Raw genomic sequence first — 21519 nt, forward strand, 5'->3', positions numbered from 1 at the left:
ATTAACTAGTGATTGTAGGACTTTTGAGTCAGCTGTTGCGTTCAAGTAAGCGTGTGACATTTGTTTATAAATTTGTACATTAATAAAATGCGTGTAAGCATACAAGAAATTTGTAAATTCGCTTCAGTTACACCCACAAGTAGAAATTTTACTGGTGGTAAAAATATTATTGACCATGATCATTTGTTGACTTGTGGTACAGTGTGTTGTAACCCGACCCTGGCAACAGCAAGGCCGCGCCCGCAAAGGCGCAGGCCGGGTTAACAACCGGCGTCGATCGGATCTTCCGATCGCGGAATCCGCTGACCGATCGACGCCTTGCACTTTTCACATAGGCAATGACCGAACGCGGTCACTGTCCTATGTGCCCAAAATCCGCGGACTGTTGCTTTTCCGCCTTAGCAACAGTCGCATATAAAACCCGCGGCCGCCGAACGTCCGCGGGTTATTCTGATAAGCACTACGCCGCGGTAACGCTGCCCGAAGCCTGTACGATTCGAAGGAAGAAAATAAAGACAGTTACATTAACAAAGAAATCTATTTATTGCTCCTCGCGGGTACATAAGTGTTCCGGGAGGACGGACCCCTTGCACCGTTACCTGGTGCAACAAGTGAATCGCGGAGATGATAGTGATTATTATCAAAGTCTTGCATTTTGTTTACAAACAACAAGTTTGAAAAGTGAACCTCATGAAATAAATGGCCAAATTTCAAAAAATGGAAAAATAATTGGTATAGAATGCTCATGTGCAGTTGGAGCAGGAACAACGTATAAACATATTGTAGCAGTACTTCTATTTTGTAACCGGTAATTATAATATTGGATTTTTTTTCACTTCATAAATTAACTTTAAAATTAGTAAATAATTATAAAATTGTTGACTTTATTTTTTTGTACTTACAGAAATAATTTAGAAGAATTTAAAGATATTACATGTACTGATAAAAAATGTGTTTTGAGTGCACTTCATAAATCTGCTTTAGAAAACTATGAAATGAAACCGTTACTTGAACACAAATGTTTTGAAGAAAAACTGAAAAAAGACGAAAAAGTCAAAGAAAAAAAGTCAAGAAAGTCAGGTAATGCTGTAGCCAAGACGCCATCAAATGATAATACTCCAGCTGATACGTCAACTAGTACTGATCCTTCACCGTGTTTGAGCAATGGTTTAACTGAATTAAGTGAAACAGAATACGATGAATTTCTTCGAATTATGGTGGAAGATAATCTTCAATCTGCGTTAGCAAAACATATGTAAATAATTTTTGTTTAATTAATTTCAATTAATTATTTTATTGATTTTTTTTGTAGATATTTTACATCATCCGTTTACATTTGACGCATTTATGATTTTTGGATTTTTTTTTAGTTATTTTATTCGACTTTTTGTCAATGATTAGTTGGTAGTAAATTTTTTACTAAATAATTATTTTTCTCCCTTTTTTTTAAACATATACAGATGTGGAAGATATAAAGCTATCACAGACTTTAGTAATAACGATAATAATAATTCAGTTTTGTGCCCTGATAAACTACAAGCTAGCATCGATGAACAAAAATCATCAGAAATACTTACTAATTTACAAAATTTTAAGATTGGTCGCGTTATTGGAAATTCTTGTAATGAAACTTTTAATCGGCTTTCGACGGATGCTTTAAAGATTTGTTTAAAAAGTACTGAGCTTTATTTTGTATGGTTAGCTGAACGACAAAACCGCATAACAGCTAATAGAGCTTACTCATTATTCACTTACTATTTAAATAAAAATTCAGACTGGAAAAAAAAATCTATTGATTACTTTTATGGTCCTTCATTTAGCAATAAAAATACAAAATACGGTTTAGAGCAAGAAACTTTTGCACGGGAAGCTTACGCTAATTTGATGTCTATGGAAATAGTTGAATGTGGTTTAATTATTTTAGAATCAAATCCTTGGTTAGGCTGTTCTCCAAATGGTATTGTTTTTAAAGATAATAAACCGTTAAAACTTATTGAAATAAAATGCCCAAAAGAGGGTAAACATAACGGTATTGAGGAGACTGTAAAATCAATTAAATGGTTAACTAAACAACATGGTGAAATTACTCTAAAAGTTAAGCATATGTATGACGCTCAAGTTCAATTAAGTATGGCAATATTAAACTTATCATCTACAGATTTCATAATATATTCTTCTTTTGATAAACAAATAAAGATAATACCTATTAGTTTTAATGCAAAATTCACGAAATATTTATTAAGGACTTTAAAAAAAGTATATTTTAACAAAATGTTACACAATATATGTTTAAAACAACAAGAGGAGAATGAAAAACTAAAAGTACAATAAAAATCAGTATAATTATTAATTATAAGTTTTATTTATAATTCTACTTTGTATTTCTTTTGTAAAAATAAATTAACAATGTAATAAAACATTTTTTTAAATTATTTAAATCACTAATAACATTATTTATAATCCTCAGCAACATTTTTTTGATTTTTAATAAATTTTTTATCTTTTAAAATAGGCTGGTTCAAGTTGACAATTGTGCAAATAATAGTAAAAATTTTTTCTACTTTATGAACGAATCCAATCGGCATTTTTGATGATAAAATTTCAAAATTTTTTATACGCTGATTACTTTACTCGACGTGCACACGAGCTTTGGCAATTCGCCGTCCATTTATTGTTTCAACTTTTGAAAATCGTTTTCAATTTTTTAAGAAAGCTGGTGAAATTAATTTTACATCATTTTTTTGACAATAATCATCGACAGTAAAGCCTCGATCAGTCATGACATCATCTTTCTTATCGAACTTCTTAATGATCTCACTCTGTTTAACGATTGCATTATCAGAAGCTCGTCCACCAAAAGGTTTGCTAATAAAAGAAATCAAACCAGCAGGTGTGACAGCAGTCATAAATTTGACCGTGTAACAACTTTTATAGCGTGAATAAGTCACAACTTGGCAACACAAAGATTTTGGTCTTTGAATTGAAATTTCAATGCAATCAAAAACTGCACGAACATTTTCAAACCCAATAAAATCAAGAGGAATATTCATTAGAATATTTTCGTTTTTAGATTAATGAATTTCTGGCTTTAAACAAATATATAACAAAGCAATCATTTGGAAAATTTTTTCTTTACAAGTTTCAGGTGTGTATGATTTAAATGAAATAGCCAACAGTGCATATGACATGTTCTGTTTTAACTTTATGAAAGTCATGATGATTATGTCTAATAAATCCAATTTAGCGTTAGAATGAGGCATTGTTGGCTTCTTCTTATCAACAAGTTTTTTTATTAAATTTAAAAAATTAAAATTCGGAATTCCAGTTAATGTACTTAGTTCACTGTCAGAGGTAATAAAGTTGGTAAATTCAAGAATAAAATGATCTGTTTGAACTTGTGTAGCCACGTCTTTAAATTGTTTAATAATAGATTTAGTCATACTTTTCGCACATAACTCTACTTCGTTTTTAGAAACTTGATCAGTTTGAAGATTGGAGTCCTCTTCAAATTCACAATTTTTAGGTTGACTTTCATCTTCATGTCTTTGGTAAATCTGATCATCCAAAATTCGCTCTTTTTGAGAGTTATGATCAGTATTGAAGTAATTAGGTTCTGTTGTAATTGTTGCACCGCAGCCGGTGCACGGGGTCCGTTCTTCGGGATCCGTGGGGAAGGGCGATAAATTTTAAGATAGTTAAATAAACATTTTGTCTTTTATTTGATTATGTGTTACAAGTCCTTCGCTTCCCTTAATTTTCCCTTATTTGGTTTGGTGCGCGTTTCGGCGTTATCACGCGTCCCCGGCTCTGCGAGGTCTCTTCTTTCGCGGCACGCGACCGAACTCTAGTTACAGCGCGGTGTCACTTTTCTTCCGACACGGGCTCTTCCTCTTTTGACTCAGATGTGACTGACTGCCCGTGCCGGTCCGCGGTTATTTAATAGTGACGCTGGGCCTTGGCGTCATCAGGTTGCAATGCCGAACTTCGGTTGTTCGGCGAATGCAACCTTAGCGATTTCGGCAATAAGTTCTCGCAATTGTTTTTCTTTTGTTTATTATTACTTAATTACTCTAGGTGGATTGCTGATACAGCATCATCCGATATTATTCTGTTGCGAGATCTTATGCCGAAATGCTTTGCGTCATGCTACGTTTTGTAACGGGGTTCGGGTTACAACATAGTTTTTTGTTGATTAATGTTAATCTTTTCATTTTTTTAAAATGATCTTTTTATTTGCCTTTGTTCTCGTTGCGCTGATAGAACATGATTATGCTTTTTAGAGTTGTCGACACAGCTTTGTGGTAGGTTCATTGAAGGTATAGCTGTTTTTTTTAATAATGCTGTTTACTAGCTAAAAAATAAATAAAATTAACATAATTTTAGTTTAAGAAAAATTTAGGCTAACTATGTTTATATATTTGTTATATTTACCAGAAGGAATGTAGTCATCTTGAGTAAAATGTCGCGAACACACTCGCATAGAGGGTGATATTTTTTTGCCCATTCTAAGATTTTTTATCCACATTGCATGTTTGTCAACTATCTCTTTTTCATTGAAATTATTAATAATTTCTACTTTACTATCATTTTTTTTGGAAACGAATGGAAACGAACTGTTTCGTGCTTTGATGCATGACTTTTACACCCATAAACACAACAATACACATTACTTATATTTTTATGAGGAGAAAATTCCATGTTTAAATATATTTATATAAGTATATTAATTGTTTATAAATTTTATTTCTAAATTCAGTCGTTGTGTCACTTTTTTTTATTTATGTCAATAATAAACCGTAGGCTACAATTTTTTATTGACACTAATATTATGGTAAACATGTGATTCTATCCTACAATCACTAATTTGGATCCGGGCCACCAGGTAGCGTATTTAAATCCTCAGTATCCCAATAGTGACGGGTTCGGTGACGCCGTCGGAGCTCCGCTGAGCTCTTTCTTTTCGCATCCTTTGTCTTTGATGGTTTATTCCCAAAGGTGTTCTAGCTAATCTTTATATCTGCTTAATCGCATTTTGCTAACCTTATGATAGTTATACGCTTACACTATTAAAAATTTTGAAACGTTTTAATATATTAATATAACATAATATTTTATTATTTGTATATATATAACAATTTTATTTTTTATGTAATTTTTAAAAATATAGATTAATTGGATTGAGATTTGACCGAATAAATAAACACCTTCAAAATTTATTAAATCAGAAGCGGAAAAATCAAACCACTACAAATTTTTTTAAATATTCGGAGAACTTAAATATTTCAACAACATTAAATAACAAAAACATAAGTGATAAAAATATAATGTGGACCGTCACGTAAGAAAGTTTATATAAATTATACTGTAATAATACTTTAAAAAGAAATTAACGTTTTTAAGTAATTTTTACAGAATTAACTAAACTATAAAGTCCAATCTAGTTTGTACTATTAGTACTATCACGTACATTTTCTTTTGCGGAAAAAAGTCCGGATCGAAAAGGCTGGGCGCAGATCGGCATCCGCGTTTGGCCGTGTGCACGAGAGATAGCGTGCAGAGAAAAGTGGCGGTATTCTTGCTTATCCCGATTGGCGGCGAAGTTAGTTCTCCTAACGATTCGTTGGACGCCTGGTACGGACCTTGCCGTACCGATCAAATCACTCAAATACTTAGAAACTGCGAATAAAACCCGAATTTGTCTTTGCCACGTGCGGGAACCAGGTCATCCGAACGAAGAGGGGCGGGATTGAATAAAAAGATTTTGTATTCGAGGAGAAAATTGGTTGTTCGCAAAAGAAAAAATTAAAATTATAATAAAACAATAAAAAAACGATTTATTACAAATAAAAAAAAATTAATTTGGCCAATATTTCACCGGGGACTACGCAACAATTTAATCTCTCTCTCTCTCTCTCTCTCTCTCTCTCTCTCTCCCTCTCTCTCTCTCTCTCTCTCTCTCTCTCTCTCTCTCTCTCTCTCTCTCTCTCTCTCTCTCTCTCTCTCTCTCTCTCTCTCTCTCTCTCTCTCTCTCTCTCTCTCTCTCTCTCTCTCTCTCTCTCTCTCTCTCTCTCTCTCTCTCTCTCTCTCTCTCTCTCTCTCTCTCTCTCTCTCCTCTCTCTCTCTCTCTCTCTCTCTCTCTCTCTCTCTCTCTCTCTCTCTCTCTCTCTCTCTCTCTCTCTCTCTCTCTCTCTCTCTCTCTCTCTCTCCCTCTCTCTCTCTCTCTCTCTCTCTCTCTCTCTCTCTCTCTCTCTCTCTCTCTCTCTCTCTCTCTCTCTCTCTCTCTCTCTCTCCCCTCTCTCTCTCCCTCTCTCCCTCTCCTCTCTCTCTCTCTCTCTCTCTCTCTCTCTCTCTCTCTCTCTCCTCTCTCTCTCTCTCTCTCTCTCTCTCTCTCCCTCTCTCTCTTTCCCCCTCTCTCCCTCTCTCTCTCTCTCTTTTTCTCCCCCTCTCTCTCTCTCTCTCTCTCTCTCTCCTCTCTCTCTCTCTCTCTCTCTCTCACACACACACACACACACACACACACACACATACACACGTATGTTGCATTGCTCCGTTAAAGTAATCGTTTTTGCAGAGTTAGAGAGAGCGGATAGATGTAAAAGTGTGCACATTGAATTATTAGTCGATAGTGCGTGACGGTGTGTTATTTGAGTGGAAAGTACTGAATTGGCGAGCGTGAGACTTGAGTTTGCATAAATTGTTCTGGTATTGGAACGACAGGGGTCCATATAAGTTCTAACGTGTTTACTTGGCAAACACGGTGATTAAAGTAACTAACTAGAAGATTATCGCCCATAATGTAGGTGATAAGTCGATATGGACGATATGATTGATGCCAACTCTACAGAATATTGCTGTTATGCATGTAAGAAAGAAATAAAAAACGTGATACTTCAATGTCAGACTTCTGTGAGGTTTTTTTCTATCCTGGATGTGTTTCTAATCACAGAACTTATAAAGATAAGGAGTTTGCAAGGTGCGAAGGTCTATTTGAGCAGATTGTGATCGAAAAAAAAAACAAAGATAACGAAGACGGCCAGCAGCAGGGAAAGAACTAAATCCATTAATGCTGCAGGATCAGCAACAACAACAAATGCTTCAGGAAGTACTGATAAACATTCAAATGTGAATGCAAAAATAGATTGGTTAATTTAAACAGTAAAGAAAATAAAAAATGTAGTAGTGTGCAAAGATGAAGTCAAAACAATTATCAAACAAATAATTCGTAAAAAAATAAAAATTTTCAGGAAAGAAATACAAAATGTAAAAAAAATATAAAGAAGAAAATTACAGAAAAAAAAGGAAGAAAGTAATATAAAAAGCTATAGTAAAGCAGTGAAAGATAAGAAGAAAGAAGGAATATTAATTGTCAAGCCAAAAACACACACACACACACACACACACGCACGCACGCACACACACACACACACACACACACACAGTGGGAAAGGGAGAGGGAGAGGGAAAGGGAGAGGAAGAGGGAGAGGGAGAGAGAAGAGACCAAGAAATTGGTAAAAGAAAAAATTTAAATAAAAAACTTAGCGGTAGAGATAACAAAAATAAAAATGAGAAGCAAATGTTCGATTATTTTGGGTTGTGAGAGTGAGAGATAAAAAAGCTGAAAAATACAGTATGTGAGAAACTAGACAAGGATTTCGATATCGCGGAACAAAAGAAAAAAAACTAAAAATAAAAATTATCAATATTAGTAAAGAGAAAATAAATTTAAAAAAGGAAAACCTAATAGATACAATTATAAATTAGTTTGAAATTAATATAAAAGAAGGACGATTTACATAAGAGTAGTGAAAAAACTAGTTTAAGAAAAAAAGGATGACAGAATAAGAGCAAAAAGAGGAGGAAGAAGAGAAGTAGGCTTTTGTTACGTCCGGATCGTCGCGGGCGTCTATAACAAGTTTGAAGAACGGGGCTTGGTAATTATAAAATCGCGATAATATGACAGAATTAAATTAGAATTCATCCCAAAGCAATTCTCTGATATTCGATCAATATTACGGTAGGCTCGCTATCTAAATACGGCTGCTCATCCGGATTTTGTTACAGATAAAATAAAAATAATAATATTGTCTTTTTGCACAGTGAGCAGTGTCGGACGTTACGCGAATCCGCTATTAAAACGCCACAATCGTTGCACTCGTATTCTCCGCAACTTAATCCGATAAGTATTCGATGCGAAGGTACGTAATTGAAATCCGAAATGGGGTGTTCAGACCTAAGCATACAACTACGACAAAAGGGAAGACGCATGATTTTCTGTTCGTACAGACGGTATTTGGTTTCGCTAGTTGCATGAACTAACCAATTAGTGATTACCTTAGTCAGGTCTAATAGAAATGCGCGAGTAAATATCCGCGAGCGAGGTTGTCTTGGGCACATTTATTAAGGCAAATTAAACTGTGGTTAAGCTTTCAATAAAGATTTCGACATGGTTTTTTTGTAGAAATACCCTATCTCCGTTCAGTTCTAGATGACAAGACAAATCACGATGGACTAAGCGACAGTGATCGCAATTTCTATATGGTTTAGAAATCTCTAAAATAAATCTACAATCGCGACACCATTGTGATTCGCGAGATGTTCCAAGACAAAGGTAATGCTCAGTAACAAAAAAGTAAAATTTCTTTAACAGTAACAAGAGAGTAAAATTACTTTTAAGTCTATCAACGTTAAGTGCACAAGTTAAACCGTAATTATCACGAATTTTGCGGTGACGTCGATACACTTTGTGTACGCAAAGACCTGTCTCTAACCACTCGGTTCGCGTATGGGTCGAACTCAATAGGACGGTATTGCGAGTACTAACAGCGCGTTGTTGGGGTAAGTTGATTGGGAAGGCACATTATACATTTTTAAAATAATATAAAATAAACAAATAATATTTAGAATAGAAGTCCAACCGTATTATTTGGAGCTAGAAAGTGCATGCAATGCGGTAGGTAAAGGGTCGAACACGCAACCCTCACAGCAGGGGTAGGGTCCAAGTGAAAACAAAGGAACGAAAGGGTAGAAAGTAAAAGTTTAGGGAAAGTGACGAAACAAAGGGGTGAAAGTAAAAGCTATAGAAAGTTAAACAAGTCTAAACAGGAATGAACAGGTCTAAAGAAGTATGACTCGCAAGGCAGATACAAAATTTAGATAATTACTGATTTGACTTACCCACTCCTGGCATCTCGATTGTGCGTCGCGATGGTGTCTTCTTTACTCCTCGACAAAGTTAGCGTCGCAGGATACGGTGTTCTCCCGGAGATGGTTCTTGTATGCTCGTCTGCGGGGATCGTCCTTAGGGATATCCTCCAGATTCTGCTTTCTCAGAACCACGGTAAACTACGTCAGGCGGTATTGTTGGCGCAGGCTGATAATCGTTCCAAGGTTGCCGCGCAAATGTCGATTCAACGCGTGATAGTAAGCTGTGATTTTACGGATCTGATATTTGCTACTGCCGCGTCGTGCTGTTGGACATGAGAGGTTCTTTTGAAATAAAAGTTAAATTACAAGTAAAATGCTCAAGGCAAAAAGCGTGCAGTGCGGCTGTATTGGAATCTATTTTCAATCACACAGGTTCCGTAATTAATTAACAAAAGCTAGAACCACTAAGGATTAGGTATGATAGAAGATTCACTGATTTTTTAAGTTTAAATTTTTAAGTAAATATCTATATATTCTAGGTTAATACAAGTATGAGTTATTCTAAGTTACAAAGTTTGAGTTTTAAGCTAGACCTGAACGCGGGATGGACTCTCCTAAGAGAGATGTGATTGAGTCGAAGACGAGTGTTGAACTGCTCTCGAGCTTGACTGCTCGGAGCTTTTTCGGCGCTACTTCCCACCTTACGTTAACGTCGGTGGTGGGAACAATGACGTTTGGCGCTGCGGGCTGAATGGTGGTGGAATAGCTTTCCCGTCAAAATGTTTATATTAAAAATGTAGAAATTGAAATACACTATTATTAACATGCTGATTAAGTTGATTCACACGAGTGTTACATATATAGCTTAACTTCTAAGTTCTTATATATATATGTATGTCAATTGACTATTTTGGCGACATTTATAAAAACGATAGGTAATTGGATACATTAGAGTACATTGAGTGTAAGATATATACATTACGTTTTTTTTTCGATATGACGCACGAAAGTGATATATATAAGCAAAAAAGTACGAATTGGCTACTACAGCGACAGTATAAAAATTAAAAAATTATATTTGAAAAAAAGTTGGAAAAGCTGTACTCAAATAAATATTGACTATTTGAAGCATAAGTTAAATAATATTTCCGAAATCTCAAGCACTAAAAAGTATATATAAGGAAAAAAAGCTGAATCGTCTATTTTGACGACAGTAGAAGAATAAGAGAATTACGTTTCAGAAAATACAGCAAAAATCGTCATTTGGATTACATATTTTGCATAATCTCTACCCACAAAAGTAGCGAAACAAAAAATATAAACCTCTAAAAAAGAAAAACTAAGTTTTGCACAAAAAATGACATTTTTTGGTTCCGACATAGCCATATTCAGACTTAAACTTGCACTGGCAATTGTAAACGTCAAACCAAGGATTCGGGACTCTGCATATTAATTAGGTAGAGCTTTTAAAGACAAATAATAGCAAAATAAAATCACAGAATCAAGTAAATCAAAATTTCAACTTGCAGAGTATCAGTCAAGAATCAGTAAACATTAACAGTGTCAAAAACTATCGACGAATTAATCCAGAGAGTATACAATTGCCCGAACGATTCAGAAGTATGTATTAATCGATTCTACACAAGATTCAATTGAACTAGTCGAGCTACTGTCGAAATAATTAAGTTTAATGAAAATCTTCAAAAATTTACTTTTCGCAGTTAAAATTTCAATAGAAAAATTATTTCCGTTTCTATACGCGTTGTACGATTAAGTTCTCGTTTGGCACAGTGATTTCAATTAAGACAACGAGTAAAACGTGTCCAAAATGTGCTTCGTAAGTTCACAAGCACCGATTCTGAGTTTTCAACTATCACTGCAAATCTGACCAAGTTACATTTTCTGAATTAAAATTAACAAGAAAGTTATATAAATGCTTTAAAAGGCATAATCTCTACCCACAAATGCAGAGAAATAAAAATTCTAATTCTGTGCGTGAAGAAAACTAAATTTTGAACAAAAAGGGACATTTTTTGTTTCCGACGTAGCCAGTTCCAGATTTAATCTTGCTCTGGCAATTGTAAATAATGAACGGATTAGAGACTGAATATATTAATTTGTTAGAGTACATAGAGACAATTAATTGCTAAATAAAAGCACTGAATCAAGTAAATTAAAATTTTAATTTTTAGAGTATTATTAAGATTCAGAATCAGACCAAAATACAGTTTCTCTATTAAAATTTAAATTATAGTTATATAAATGCATGGAGAATGTACCATCTTTACCCATGAATTTAGAAAAATAGCAAATTAAATCCTCTGAAGGAATATTTTTGAAATATGTCACATTAGAAGATATATATATATAAGTGTTATGAAAGGTTCGAAAGAAAGGATCACTTTGTAATGTCAACGATAGATTTATAATTGCGTTATACACAGAAGCACAAGTGTTGAAAAAAAACCACGCGTAAACAGAGGCGAGCCTCGATTCCGTCGGGAACTCTGTTGACCGCTTCTTCTCCGAAATCTCGCTATAATTCCGCGAACGCTAAGCACGATGCGCACACCGTGGACTTCGAAAGCACGAATAAAAAATACTCAAAACGCAAGCGGTTTAATACGTGGCGGCAGTGATGGGAATTTTAGCTCCGAGCAACATCGATGTTGCTGGAGTGGGGGACCACGCACACACGCCGACGTCCTGTCGGTGAGCGCGCCTCGCTCGGCCACGCTCGGTCTCGCTCGGCTTGCAGAAAAGGACAGATATATATATGTTCCGTCTTCTTTGCACCGAGGCAGCTACGAGTCGTAGCCTACGTCGGCCTACGAGCCTATGACTACGATGAGTGCACACATCGCGCGATGCGGCCCGCGTGAATCGCGGGCACTAAGATACATGTTTCTCTTTGCAAGTTGTATATTAGAATACGATGTGGTCTTCCGCACTACCCAGGTGGTGCAACTTACAGTGCGTTAGGTTTTGTAACGTGGACCTTCGCCGGTAGCCATATATTACCACATTTCTTAATATCTTTACCAATTTTAAATTGTTTAACACGCAAAGTGTTTGACAAACTTAATATTAAATTGTTAATAAATAAACTGTCTAACACGCAAAGTGTTCAACAGATTGCGTATACTATATGTCGGAAGGATAATTTTTACGGGAGTAAATGAAAAGAAAAGCGGCAATATTAGTTATTTAAATTTTTATTTTAATTAGAAATATTATAAAAAAATTGATATATAACTAGGTGTCCGTCCCGGCCTCGGCCACAATTTATTTATTAACAAATTAATATTAAATTGTTAATAAATAAACTGTGGTCGAGGCCGAGGCGGTAGACGAGACCGGGGCGAACACCTAGTTAAATATCAATTTTTTAATAATTTTTTTTTTTAATAAAAATTTAAATAACTAATATAGCCTCTCTTCCTTTTATTCACTTCCATAAAAATTATCCTTTCTATATAGCATATGCAATCTATTGGACACTTTGCGTGTTGGACAGTTAATTTATTAACAATTTAATATTAAGTTTGTCGGATACTTTGCGTGTTGGACAATTTACAAATGGTAAAGATATTAAAAATATGGTATGATATAGCTATCGGCGAAGGTCCACGTGGATTTTCGCCGGTAGCTATATTATACGTACGTTAAAAATCCTAACGCACTGTAAGTTGCACCTCCTGGGTAGTGCGGTAGTGCAAAGAAACATGTATCTTAGTGCCTGCGATTCACGCGGGCCGCATCGCGCGATGTGTGCATTTATCGTAGTCGTAGGCTCGTAGGCTGACGTAGGTAACGACTCGTAGCTGCATCGGTGCAAAGAAGACGGAACATATATATATCTGTCCTCTTCTGTAAGCCGAGCGAGGCGCGCTCACCGACAAAACGCCGGCGTGTGTGCGTAGTCCCCCACTCCAGGAACATCGATGTTGCTCGGAGCTAAAATTCCCATCACTGCGTGGCGGTATACGACAATACTCCACCAGCCTCTGGCCCGCTCGAGAGGTCGGAACACGGTACAAAAGAGTGGTCGAGCTTGACATAAACCTGCGAGACACGCGGTATACACGCGAGAAGATACCGCCGACGACGCCAAGCGTGGCTGTCAAACGGCCACGGAGCATGCCGAAGCCGCGTGATGTCGACGCGCGGCTCCCGACGCTTGGAACGATAAACGAAAATTAGAGAAATAGAACGATCGAAACTCGCACTTGTGGCGTTTCCGAAAATAAGGAATAAAGTACAGATTGGCTACTTTGACGACAGTAGAAAAATACAAGGATTACCTTTAAGAAAACATGGTAAAAAGTTCAAATAGACTATACAGGGTGTCTGGTTGAGTAGTGAGCATCTCTTAGTTATAGATAGAACTCGAAAATACAAATAGGAAAGTCCCGTATCATTTTGCAAAATTCTCAATCGTTATTGAGAAAAAAATTAAAATGCATAAATTGTATAGGCGTAAGAGCGACAAGGAAGCTGTGCGTAAGTGAGCGCGACAGACGACGGTGCCATTCCTAGCCATTTGCCTATCGCGCTCACTCAGGGGCAGCTTCCTTGTCGCTCTTACGTCTATACATTTTATGCATTTTAATTTTTTTCTTAATAACGATTGAGAATTTTGCAAAATGGTACGGAACTTTCCTATTTGTATTTTCGAGTTCTATTTATAACTAAGAGATACTCACTACTCAACCAGACACCCTGTATATTGATTATTTGACACACATATTTATTATGCTCTGAAATCTGACGCACTGAAAAGTATATACAGGGTGTCCGAAATATTATTAGCAATATTAAAACTGGGTAAAGAATCAGATTTGGAAACGAAAAGTCCTTTACAAATTTGTAAAATTCGTAACCATTATTGAAAAAAATTAATTTGTCTAGCGCAAGAGCGACAAAAAAGCCACGCGTGAGTGAGCGCGACAGGCGACGGCGCCATTCCTAACCATTCGCCTGTCGAGCTCACTCACGCGCAGCTTCTTTGTCACTCTTACGCCAGACAAATTAATTTTTTTTTCAATAATGATTACAAATTTTACAAATTCGTAACGGACCTTTTGTCTCCAAATCTGACTTCCTACCCACAGTTTTAATATTGCTAATAATATTTCGGACACCCTGTACATATAGGATGTTTTTGTTCAGTGGACTTTAGTGTAAATGGTAGATAAAACTAATCGAAACAAGACGAAAAGTCCTTTATCATTTTGAAAAATTCTTAATAGTTTTCGAGAAAAAAATTAAAATATATAAAATATATAGACGTAAGAGCGACGAAGAAGCTGCGCGTCAGTGAGCGCGACAGGCGAATGACTAGAAATGGCGCTGTCGTCTGTCGCGATCACTCACGCGCAGTTTCCTTGTCGCTCTTACGCCTGTATATTTTATATGTTTTATTTTTTTTCTCAAAAACTATTGAGAATTTTTCAAAATAGTAAAGGACTTTTTGTCTTGTTTTGATTAGTTCTATCTACCATTTACGGTAAAGTCTACTGATCAGAAACACCCTGTATACAGGGTGTCTGGTTGAGTAGTGACCATCGCTTAAGTATAGATAGATCTCGGAAATATAAATAGAAAAGCACCGTACCATTTTGCAAAATTCGCATTACTTTTCGAGATACGAATTTTTAAACTTTTGGGACCGTCGAGCGAATGTGAGCGCGTGATCATACGCTAAAAGAAAAAACCCCGCCTACTGGGGCGTCAAACTGAAAGTAACGCGAGCGAGGCGATGCGACTATACGGTAGCGAAATCACGCAAGCGAGGCGAGGCGACGACGCGCGAGCAAAGCGATGCGACTATACGGCAGCAAAATTACGCGAGCAAGGCGAGGCGACGATTCGCGAGCAAGGCAATGCGACTATACGTCAACTAAACGTGACGACTTCACGCGAGCGAGGCGAGGTGACGACACATAAGCGATGTAACTTGACAACGCGCGAACAAATTTACTTGCAATTTTTACGCTATCGTTTCCGCATTACCTTATGAGGTAGATAGCTCAATGCGTTTTTTTTTATGTGGTTTCCTTGGTAGGCCTAATCCACTGCACAACAGCTCAACACAACAGTTGTTCAAAATGCCGCCCTTGTGTTTGTAAACACAGCTCGGCTTTTCGAACAATTTTTTAATATGCTCCCAAATAAAATAATCCAGCACGTTCAGATCCGGCGAACGTGCTGGCCACGCAATGGATCCCCCCCCGTCCTATTTACCTATCTGCAAATTGATTATTAATTCACTATTTAAATAAGGTGGAAGAAAGTACGGCGTGATCTAAAAGTTGCAAATTACATTATTACAAATCTTATATCGGTTTTTAATAAACGAGGGGTTATATCATGATGTAGCGCTTGCGCCATCTTGGAAAATAACGAAGCGTTGGGTACGAGCCTTAAACTAAGTCTTTATTATATTTACACTTATGTACAGTCTTTAATTTTAGAGTTCGCTCAAATCGCACCACTAGGGTGCTTTCCACAAAAACCGGAGAAGACGGGTTAGACCCGACGTTCTCGGTAGGATATATGGGGTGCCGTTAAAGTAACTTTAATCGGCCCCCATTTCTCGTCCCCCGGGTAGGCGATTGGCTCGGAGTCCGACGCGGACGTGGTCGCCCACGGGTCGGTTTGCGTACCAACTTCCGTGGTCCGCGGCGCGTGTTGGATCGCCGTAGGGGTCCCGCTAGTCTGCGTCCCCTGAGTGATCGGCAGAGGCCTCGGCGTCGATGGGAGCCGGTACCGCGGGCTCGTCAAGCGGTAGGCCCGGATGTCACCGTGTACCAGGGCCGACAGCGGCGGACGTGTCAGCTGCGGCGGTGGTAGCCGCAGTGGACACGGTACCCAAGGCCTTAGTGCCACTGGCGGTAGCCCTCGTGGCAGCAGCGGCAGCACCGGTTGCGACTGTGGAGGTCCTGCAGCTGCTGGTGGCTCCGGCTTCGGCCTCACGATGAGTAGCGGCTGCTCCGGCGGAAATGTCTCCACAGCGATGACCCTGGGTGTTAGCGGCCCTGTGGTGCTGTCGGGAGAGCTGGCGTCCTTGGGCTGTGGCTTCCGTCTCCCTCGCCTCACCTTCCGCCTCCTGGGTAGGCCAGGATCCTGGCTACCTACTTCTGCGTTCATGCAGAGTTCGATCGAGATCGAGCCTCTGCGATTACAATTCAAAAGCGGTTAGCTTGCGATGCTTATCTGGCACTATCGGTTAGGATGTGCTCTAGACCGGCTTAATGCAGGCTGAAGCGAAATCCGATCGTTATCTCGCTCCTTAAGTAGGACCTGTGAAGTGATCTTACTTCCGAGAGAGCCGCGCCGCCTAGCGGCGAGCTTTACACTATTTGGCTTTTCCATGCCTGCCGGGTCACTATCCGGCAGGTGCTTGTGGCGTATTTGCATGGTCGCTGTGGCGCATTTGCATGGTCGCCACACATGATAATACTTGTTATTACTTTATTACTTACTACTATTATCTACAACTTTCGCCCACACATTTAATTTCCACCTAAATTGAAATAAGGTTTCTCGCACTGCACGAGGATTTTCATGTTGCTATAAAACGTAATTTTCCGAATTAAAGATCTCATTTGGGTAAATAATGCTTCATCTCTCTACAATATTTTATTTGAAATTAACGGATCTCACCGACACTGCGTGAGGAATCCTGAATAGTGCGGTTTTTCTATCAGCTTCAAGATTGTTTGTAGGAGATGGCTGTGATTGAATAGGGAATAATGAGATGTTTATTCCTTCCAAGAGATATTGTGGTCAGAAACCTGTTACTGTATATTCCGTTTTGTTATATTTGCGTGTACATTGGTGTGCAATTGTGGTCCATGCTAATTTATTTCCTTTTTCGTTGATTTTGCACCTTATTTTGTTTACGAGAGTTTGGTTCAATCTTTCGTTAAGACCATTTGAGAACGGTGTATTGGCTGCAGTGAAAATAAGTGTTATGTTTTGTTCTCTGGGGAAATCCTTAAATTCTTTTGAATTTATGCTTGAGTATTGATCGGTGAGGACGGTGCCAATGTTGTTTGATTCCGATATAGTTTTTACTAATTTTATAAAATCTTTTGAGGTTTGTGTTTTTGAAGTTAAAATATATGCGTACCGTGTAAAGTGATCCACCATGAGATGCAAGTATTTTTTTGTGGATCTACTTCCACCGAAACCTCCAATGGTATCTATTGAAATTATGTCAAATGGTTTTGATGCTGGCCCTAAGTGTGACATAAGACCGATATTTGATTTTTTTCTTGATTTGTTCTTTATGCAGGTGTCACAAAATTTGCATGTTTCTTTTATGTGTTTTTTTAAGTTTTTTGCTGTGTAAAATTGGTTAATTTTATTTTGTAGTTGTTTTACTCCTAAGTGACAAAATTTCTCATGTATTTTTTTGATGAGAGATTTGCTAAATTCTTCCAATAATAGAATTTTATTTTTATTTTTTAATTTTTTGTAATATATTTCTTTGAATTTTATTAATTTGTCTTGTGTTTGTTGTATATTACTGTTATTTTTTTGATCGTTTATAATATCTTAGATGTTTATTATATTTACTGTTCGTAGCATACTTTTGTTTTCTTTATTTGCTTCTAAGACGGGGTTTCTGCTGAGGCAGTCTGCTTCTAGATTATGTTTTCCGGGACAGTATTTTATCTCTATATCGTATTGGGACAAGTAAAACACTATGTCTCCTAGTTCTTCATCTGGTCTGATTTTTAAATTTAATTTTTCTAGAGGCTTATGATCGGAGAAGACCGTGAACTTTTTGTTTTGGAGCCAAAATTGCCAAAAATTTATTGCCTCTTTAATTGCAAGACACTCCAAGAAGATGGTTTTTTTCTTTTTTTGGGCATCATTGAGTTTTTTTGAAAAGAATGCCACTGGCTTTATGTCTATATTAGATTTTTGTGGTTGCCTTAGAACCGCTCCGATGCCGTGTAAACTGGCATCTGTATAAATGTATATAGGTAATGTTGGATCGAATATAGCTAAAATAGGTTCTGCGCATATTATTTCTTTAATTTTCTCGAAAGTTACTTGACATTGGTCGGACCAGTAGAAATTATTACCTTTTCTTAGTAGATTATGTAACGGATCTAGTATTGTTGCTGCGTTTGGAATATATTTATGGTAGTAGTTTATTTTTCCTAAAATTTGTCGGACATTTTTTTGAGTTTTTGGAATCGGAAAGTTTTTAATAGCTACTAAATTATCATTTATTGGACGAATTGTATTGTGCTTTAATATATGATCTAGGTATTTAACTTCGTCTGTTGCAAATGTGCATTTAGAGAATTTAAGTCTAAAACCTTCTTTTTGTATTGCTTCGAATAATTTTTTTAAATGTTCTATATGTTCGGAGAAAGTTTTTGAGAATATTAAAATATCGTCTATGTAGCTTACTGCGAAATCCGACAAGTTGTGTTTCCTTATAATGCTGCTTAAAATTCGCTGGAATATAGCGGGAGCTGTTTTTAACCCGAAGGGCAAACATGTCCATTGGAAATGACCTTCTTGAGTAACAAAAGCTGTTTTGTATCTGTCTTCGATGCGAAGGGGAATAGACCAGAAGGCCGAATTCATGTCCAGGGTAGAAAAATGTGTGCAGTTTCTGGCTTTTTGAACTAGATCTTTGATTAGTGGGAAAGGTTGTGCCTGTGGCACTATTAATTTGTTCAATTCTCGGAAGTTTATGCATAGTCTTGATTTTGAATTTTCGCTTTTCTTGAATGCTAAAGTGACTGGGGCCGCGAAAGGGCTGTAAGACTCTTCTATTAGTGAATGTTTTAGTAATTGGGCAATTTGTGTATTTATTTCTTTCTTATCTTCCAACGTGCATCTGTAAGGCCTGCGACTGCAATATTTATCAACCAGGAGATCGATGCGAGCTTCGTAACTTGTCACTCTGCCAATATCATATTTGTCTTTTGCAAAAATTGATTTATATGTTTTTATTAAATTGTCTATCGTTTTTTCTTCTTTTTGTGTTAAATGATTAATTAAGATTTGAAATGTATTTTCTTCAACGTATTCGTTAAAATTTACTATGTAGTCTTCATTTTGAGGATTAGTTTCCTGGGAAACTTTATTTATTTTTATTTCATGTTTTTTTGGTAAGTTTTGAGATATTTCCAGATCTTCATTTTGCACTAGTCTAAATTTTTTTATACCGTCTAGGCCTATTAGGAAATCATAATCAAATTCTTTGTTGTCAACAACAAAAATATCTAATTTGTCTTCTATGTCTAGAATTTTAGCTGTTATAGAGACTAATTCATTCGTTTTCTTTACACCATTGATCGTTTTTAAGTTAAAGCTTTTGGACTTATTTTGGTTTGAATTTTTTTGTTTTAAGATTCTTGAGTTTATGAGGGATACATTTGAGCTCGAGTCATAGAGACCAAGAACAGTTAAAGAGTCATTAAGTCTAACTTTGATGGTGATCAATGGTGTCGTTTCTAGTTTTTTTGGTTTGTGTCTTTTAATTCGGTTTCTATCTGTGAATTGTTAACAAATTTTATCTGGTCTGTCTTTTTTATTTCGTTTTCTTTTGTTTTAAACCAGCACAATGTTTCGGGATGGAAACGACCATTTTTACCTAATTTTTATCTAATATAGTACATGGTTTCGGTTTTTCTTTTTGCTCGAAATGTAAATTTTTTCTCTCAGTTATTTTCCTCTTATTTATTAGATGTTCTAATTTGCTGATTTCTTTAAAAAGATCCTCTGCACTTTCTAAATTTTCTCTATCAATTCTATCCGCAATGAAGTCAGGTAAACCTATTGCAATGATATCTAATAAAGTTCCAGTGTCGATTGTTTTTCTAGATTCTAAGAGTAATTTTTCTTTTTTAACGGCATAATCTAGTAACGGGCCTGCTTTGTATTTAAAGGCTAAAGCGTATCTAATTAGGGCCCATCCTTTGTTTCCATATGTTTCGCAAAAGTTAGTTTTCCATTCAGTCCATTCAGATTGTAAAGAAAGTTTTATTAACATGGAACTGTACCAATCTAAGACTGACTTTTCCAAAAAGAATCTTAGGATCTCAATTTTTTCTGCATCTTGAGTTATCTCAAATCTGTTACATTTTTTTTCAAAAAATTCCATCCATTGTATTGCATTTGAGTTTTTCCCACCAAATTTGTCTAATATAAATTTCTCAGAAATTTTTTTAATATTATTTTTTTTTTTTTATCGGGCCGTTGAGTCAATTGTTCTAGAATTTTAATTAATGTGTCACGTTGTGACATTGAGACATCGGGGTCAAAAAGTGTGAGTTCTTCTAAAAATTGATGTATTGCAAATTTCCGTCTTCATCTATATATGCTGCCTTTAATTTGTCAGTCAGCGTAATCCAAATTTTCCTTTTTTGATGTCTTTTTTTTAAACTGTTTTTGACTTTTGTGTACGCTTCTGTTGCTATCAGGAATGGATGAAGATTGACGGGTTGTAAATCTTCTGGTAATGCAAAAATTTTTTCATCCTTTGTGGTGATTGAGGTTAGGGCAATAAAATTATTCTTTCCATCAGGATGATCTTTTACTACAAATTCAAATTGTAGCTTATCCATTTTAGAATTTTTCCTCTTTTTGGAGTAAATCCTTGCGAAAGTGTCAATGAATAATAACGTGACGAAAATGTCGTTTTATAATGTTGAGGTTTGATGGGGTTAGAATACAGACTTAACTGAGTTTCTGTAAAAACAGTGTTTTTGAGAGCACGGTGCGCGAATTCAATAAATCCGACAAATTACACACACAAAAAAAACACACTTTATTTTACAATATTTACAAGGTTGCAATTTCGCCAGCACGGCTAAACTGCACTTAGACGCTTCGCGGTCTCGCCAAGCACTCGCACGGTGCCGCAACGTTCGATCGCCTTTTCTGAATTTTGAGTTCTCGCAGTTCCGACGCGCTTATTCCACCGACTTTTTCGCGACTGGAGTTCCCGGGCATTCCTTCCCAGAAACCGCTCGCGAATTCGCGGTAATGCCCAAAAAAGGCAAAAACGATCGCTAAGCCCAGGCATTGGCTGAAAAACGATCGCGCGATAGCGATCCAGCGCAACACGCCGCTGGATCACAACACGCCGTGACGCCCGACACACCGCGTCACGCGCTAGGGGCCTGACAGCGCGTCGCGATCAGCTGTTCGAGCCCAAAATAGCGAGCACGCGTCGGCTCGTCACGCTTTTCACGCGAGGCCGCACGCGGCAGCTGAATGTTCGACATGCCGCCCGCCTCGGCAGTCGTTCTGCCGATTGATTTCTATTCACATTTAAGTGCATACTAATTTCCCGGGATCCGTTTCCTCGCGCGTTGCCCCCCTGTCCTTCACCGC

The 21519-nt window shown here is 37.0% G+C and overlaps 1 protein-coding gene and 2 pseudogenes across 1 annotated transcript; 1 reads left to right on the top strand and 2 right to left on the bottom strand.

The window, feature by feature from the left end:
• Positions 1–2450: 2450 nt before the first annotated feature.
• Positions 2451–5928, bottom strand: LOC139112772 (uncharacterized; annotated as a pseudogene).
• A 576-nt stretch (positions 5929–6504) lies between these two features.
• LOC139112777 (uncharacterized) lies at positions 6505–8544 on the top strand (annotated as a pseudogene).
• Positions 8545–15675: 7131 nt separating this feature from the next.
• On the bottom strand, positions 15676–16296 carry LOC139112793 (WAS/WASL-interacting protein family member 3-like). The gene has a single exon (XM_070673836.1). The coding sequence runs from the start codon at positions 16294–16296 to the stop codon at positions 15676–15678; it is 621 nt and encodes a 206-aa protein (XP_070529937.1).
• Positions 16297–21519: the final 5223 nt, after the last annotated feature.

This window comes from Cardiocondyla obscurior, linkage group LG02 (genome assembly GCF_019399895.1).
Source record: "Cardiocondyla obscurior isolate alpha-2009 linkage group LG02, Cobs3.1, whole genome shotgun sequence".
Taxonomy (NCBI): Eukaryota; Metazoa; Arthropoda; class Insecta; order Hymenoptera; family Formicidae; genus Cardiocondyla; species Cardiocondyla obscurior.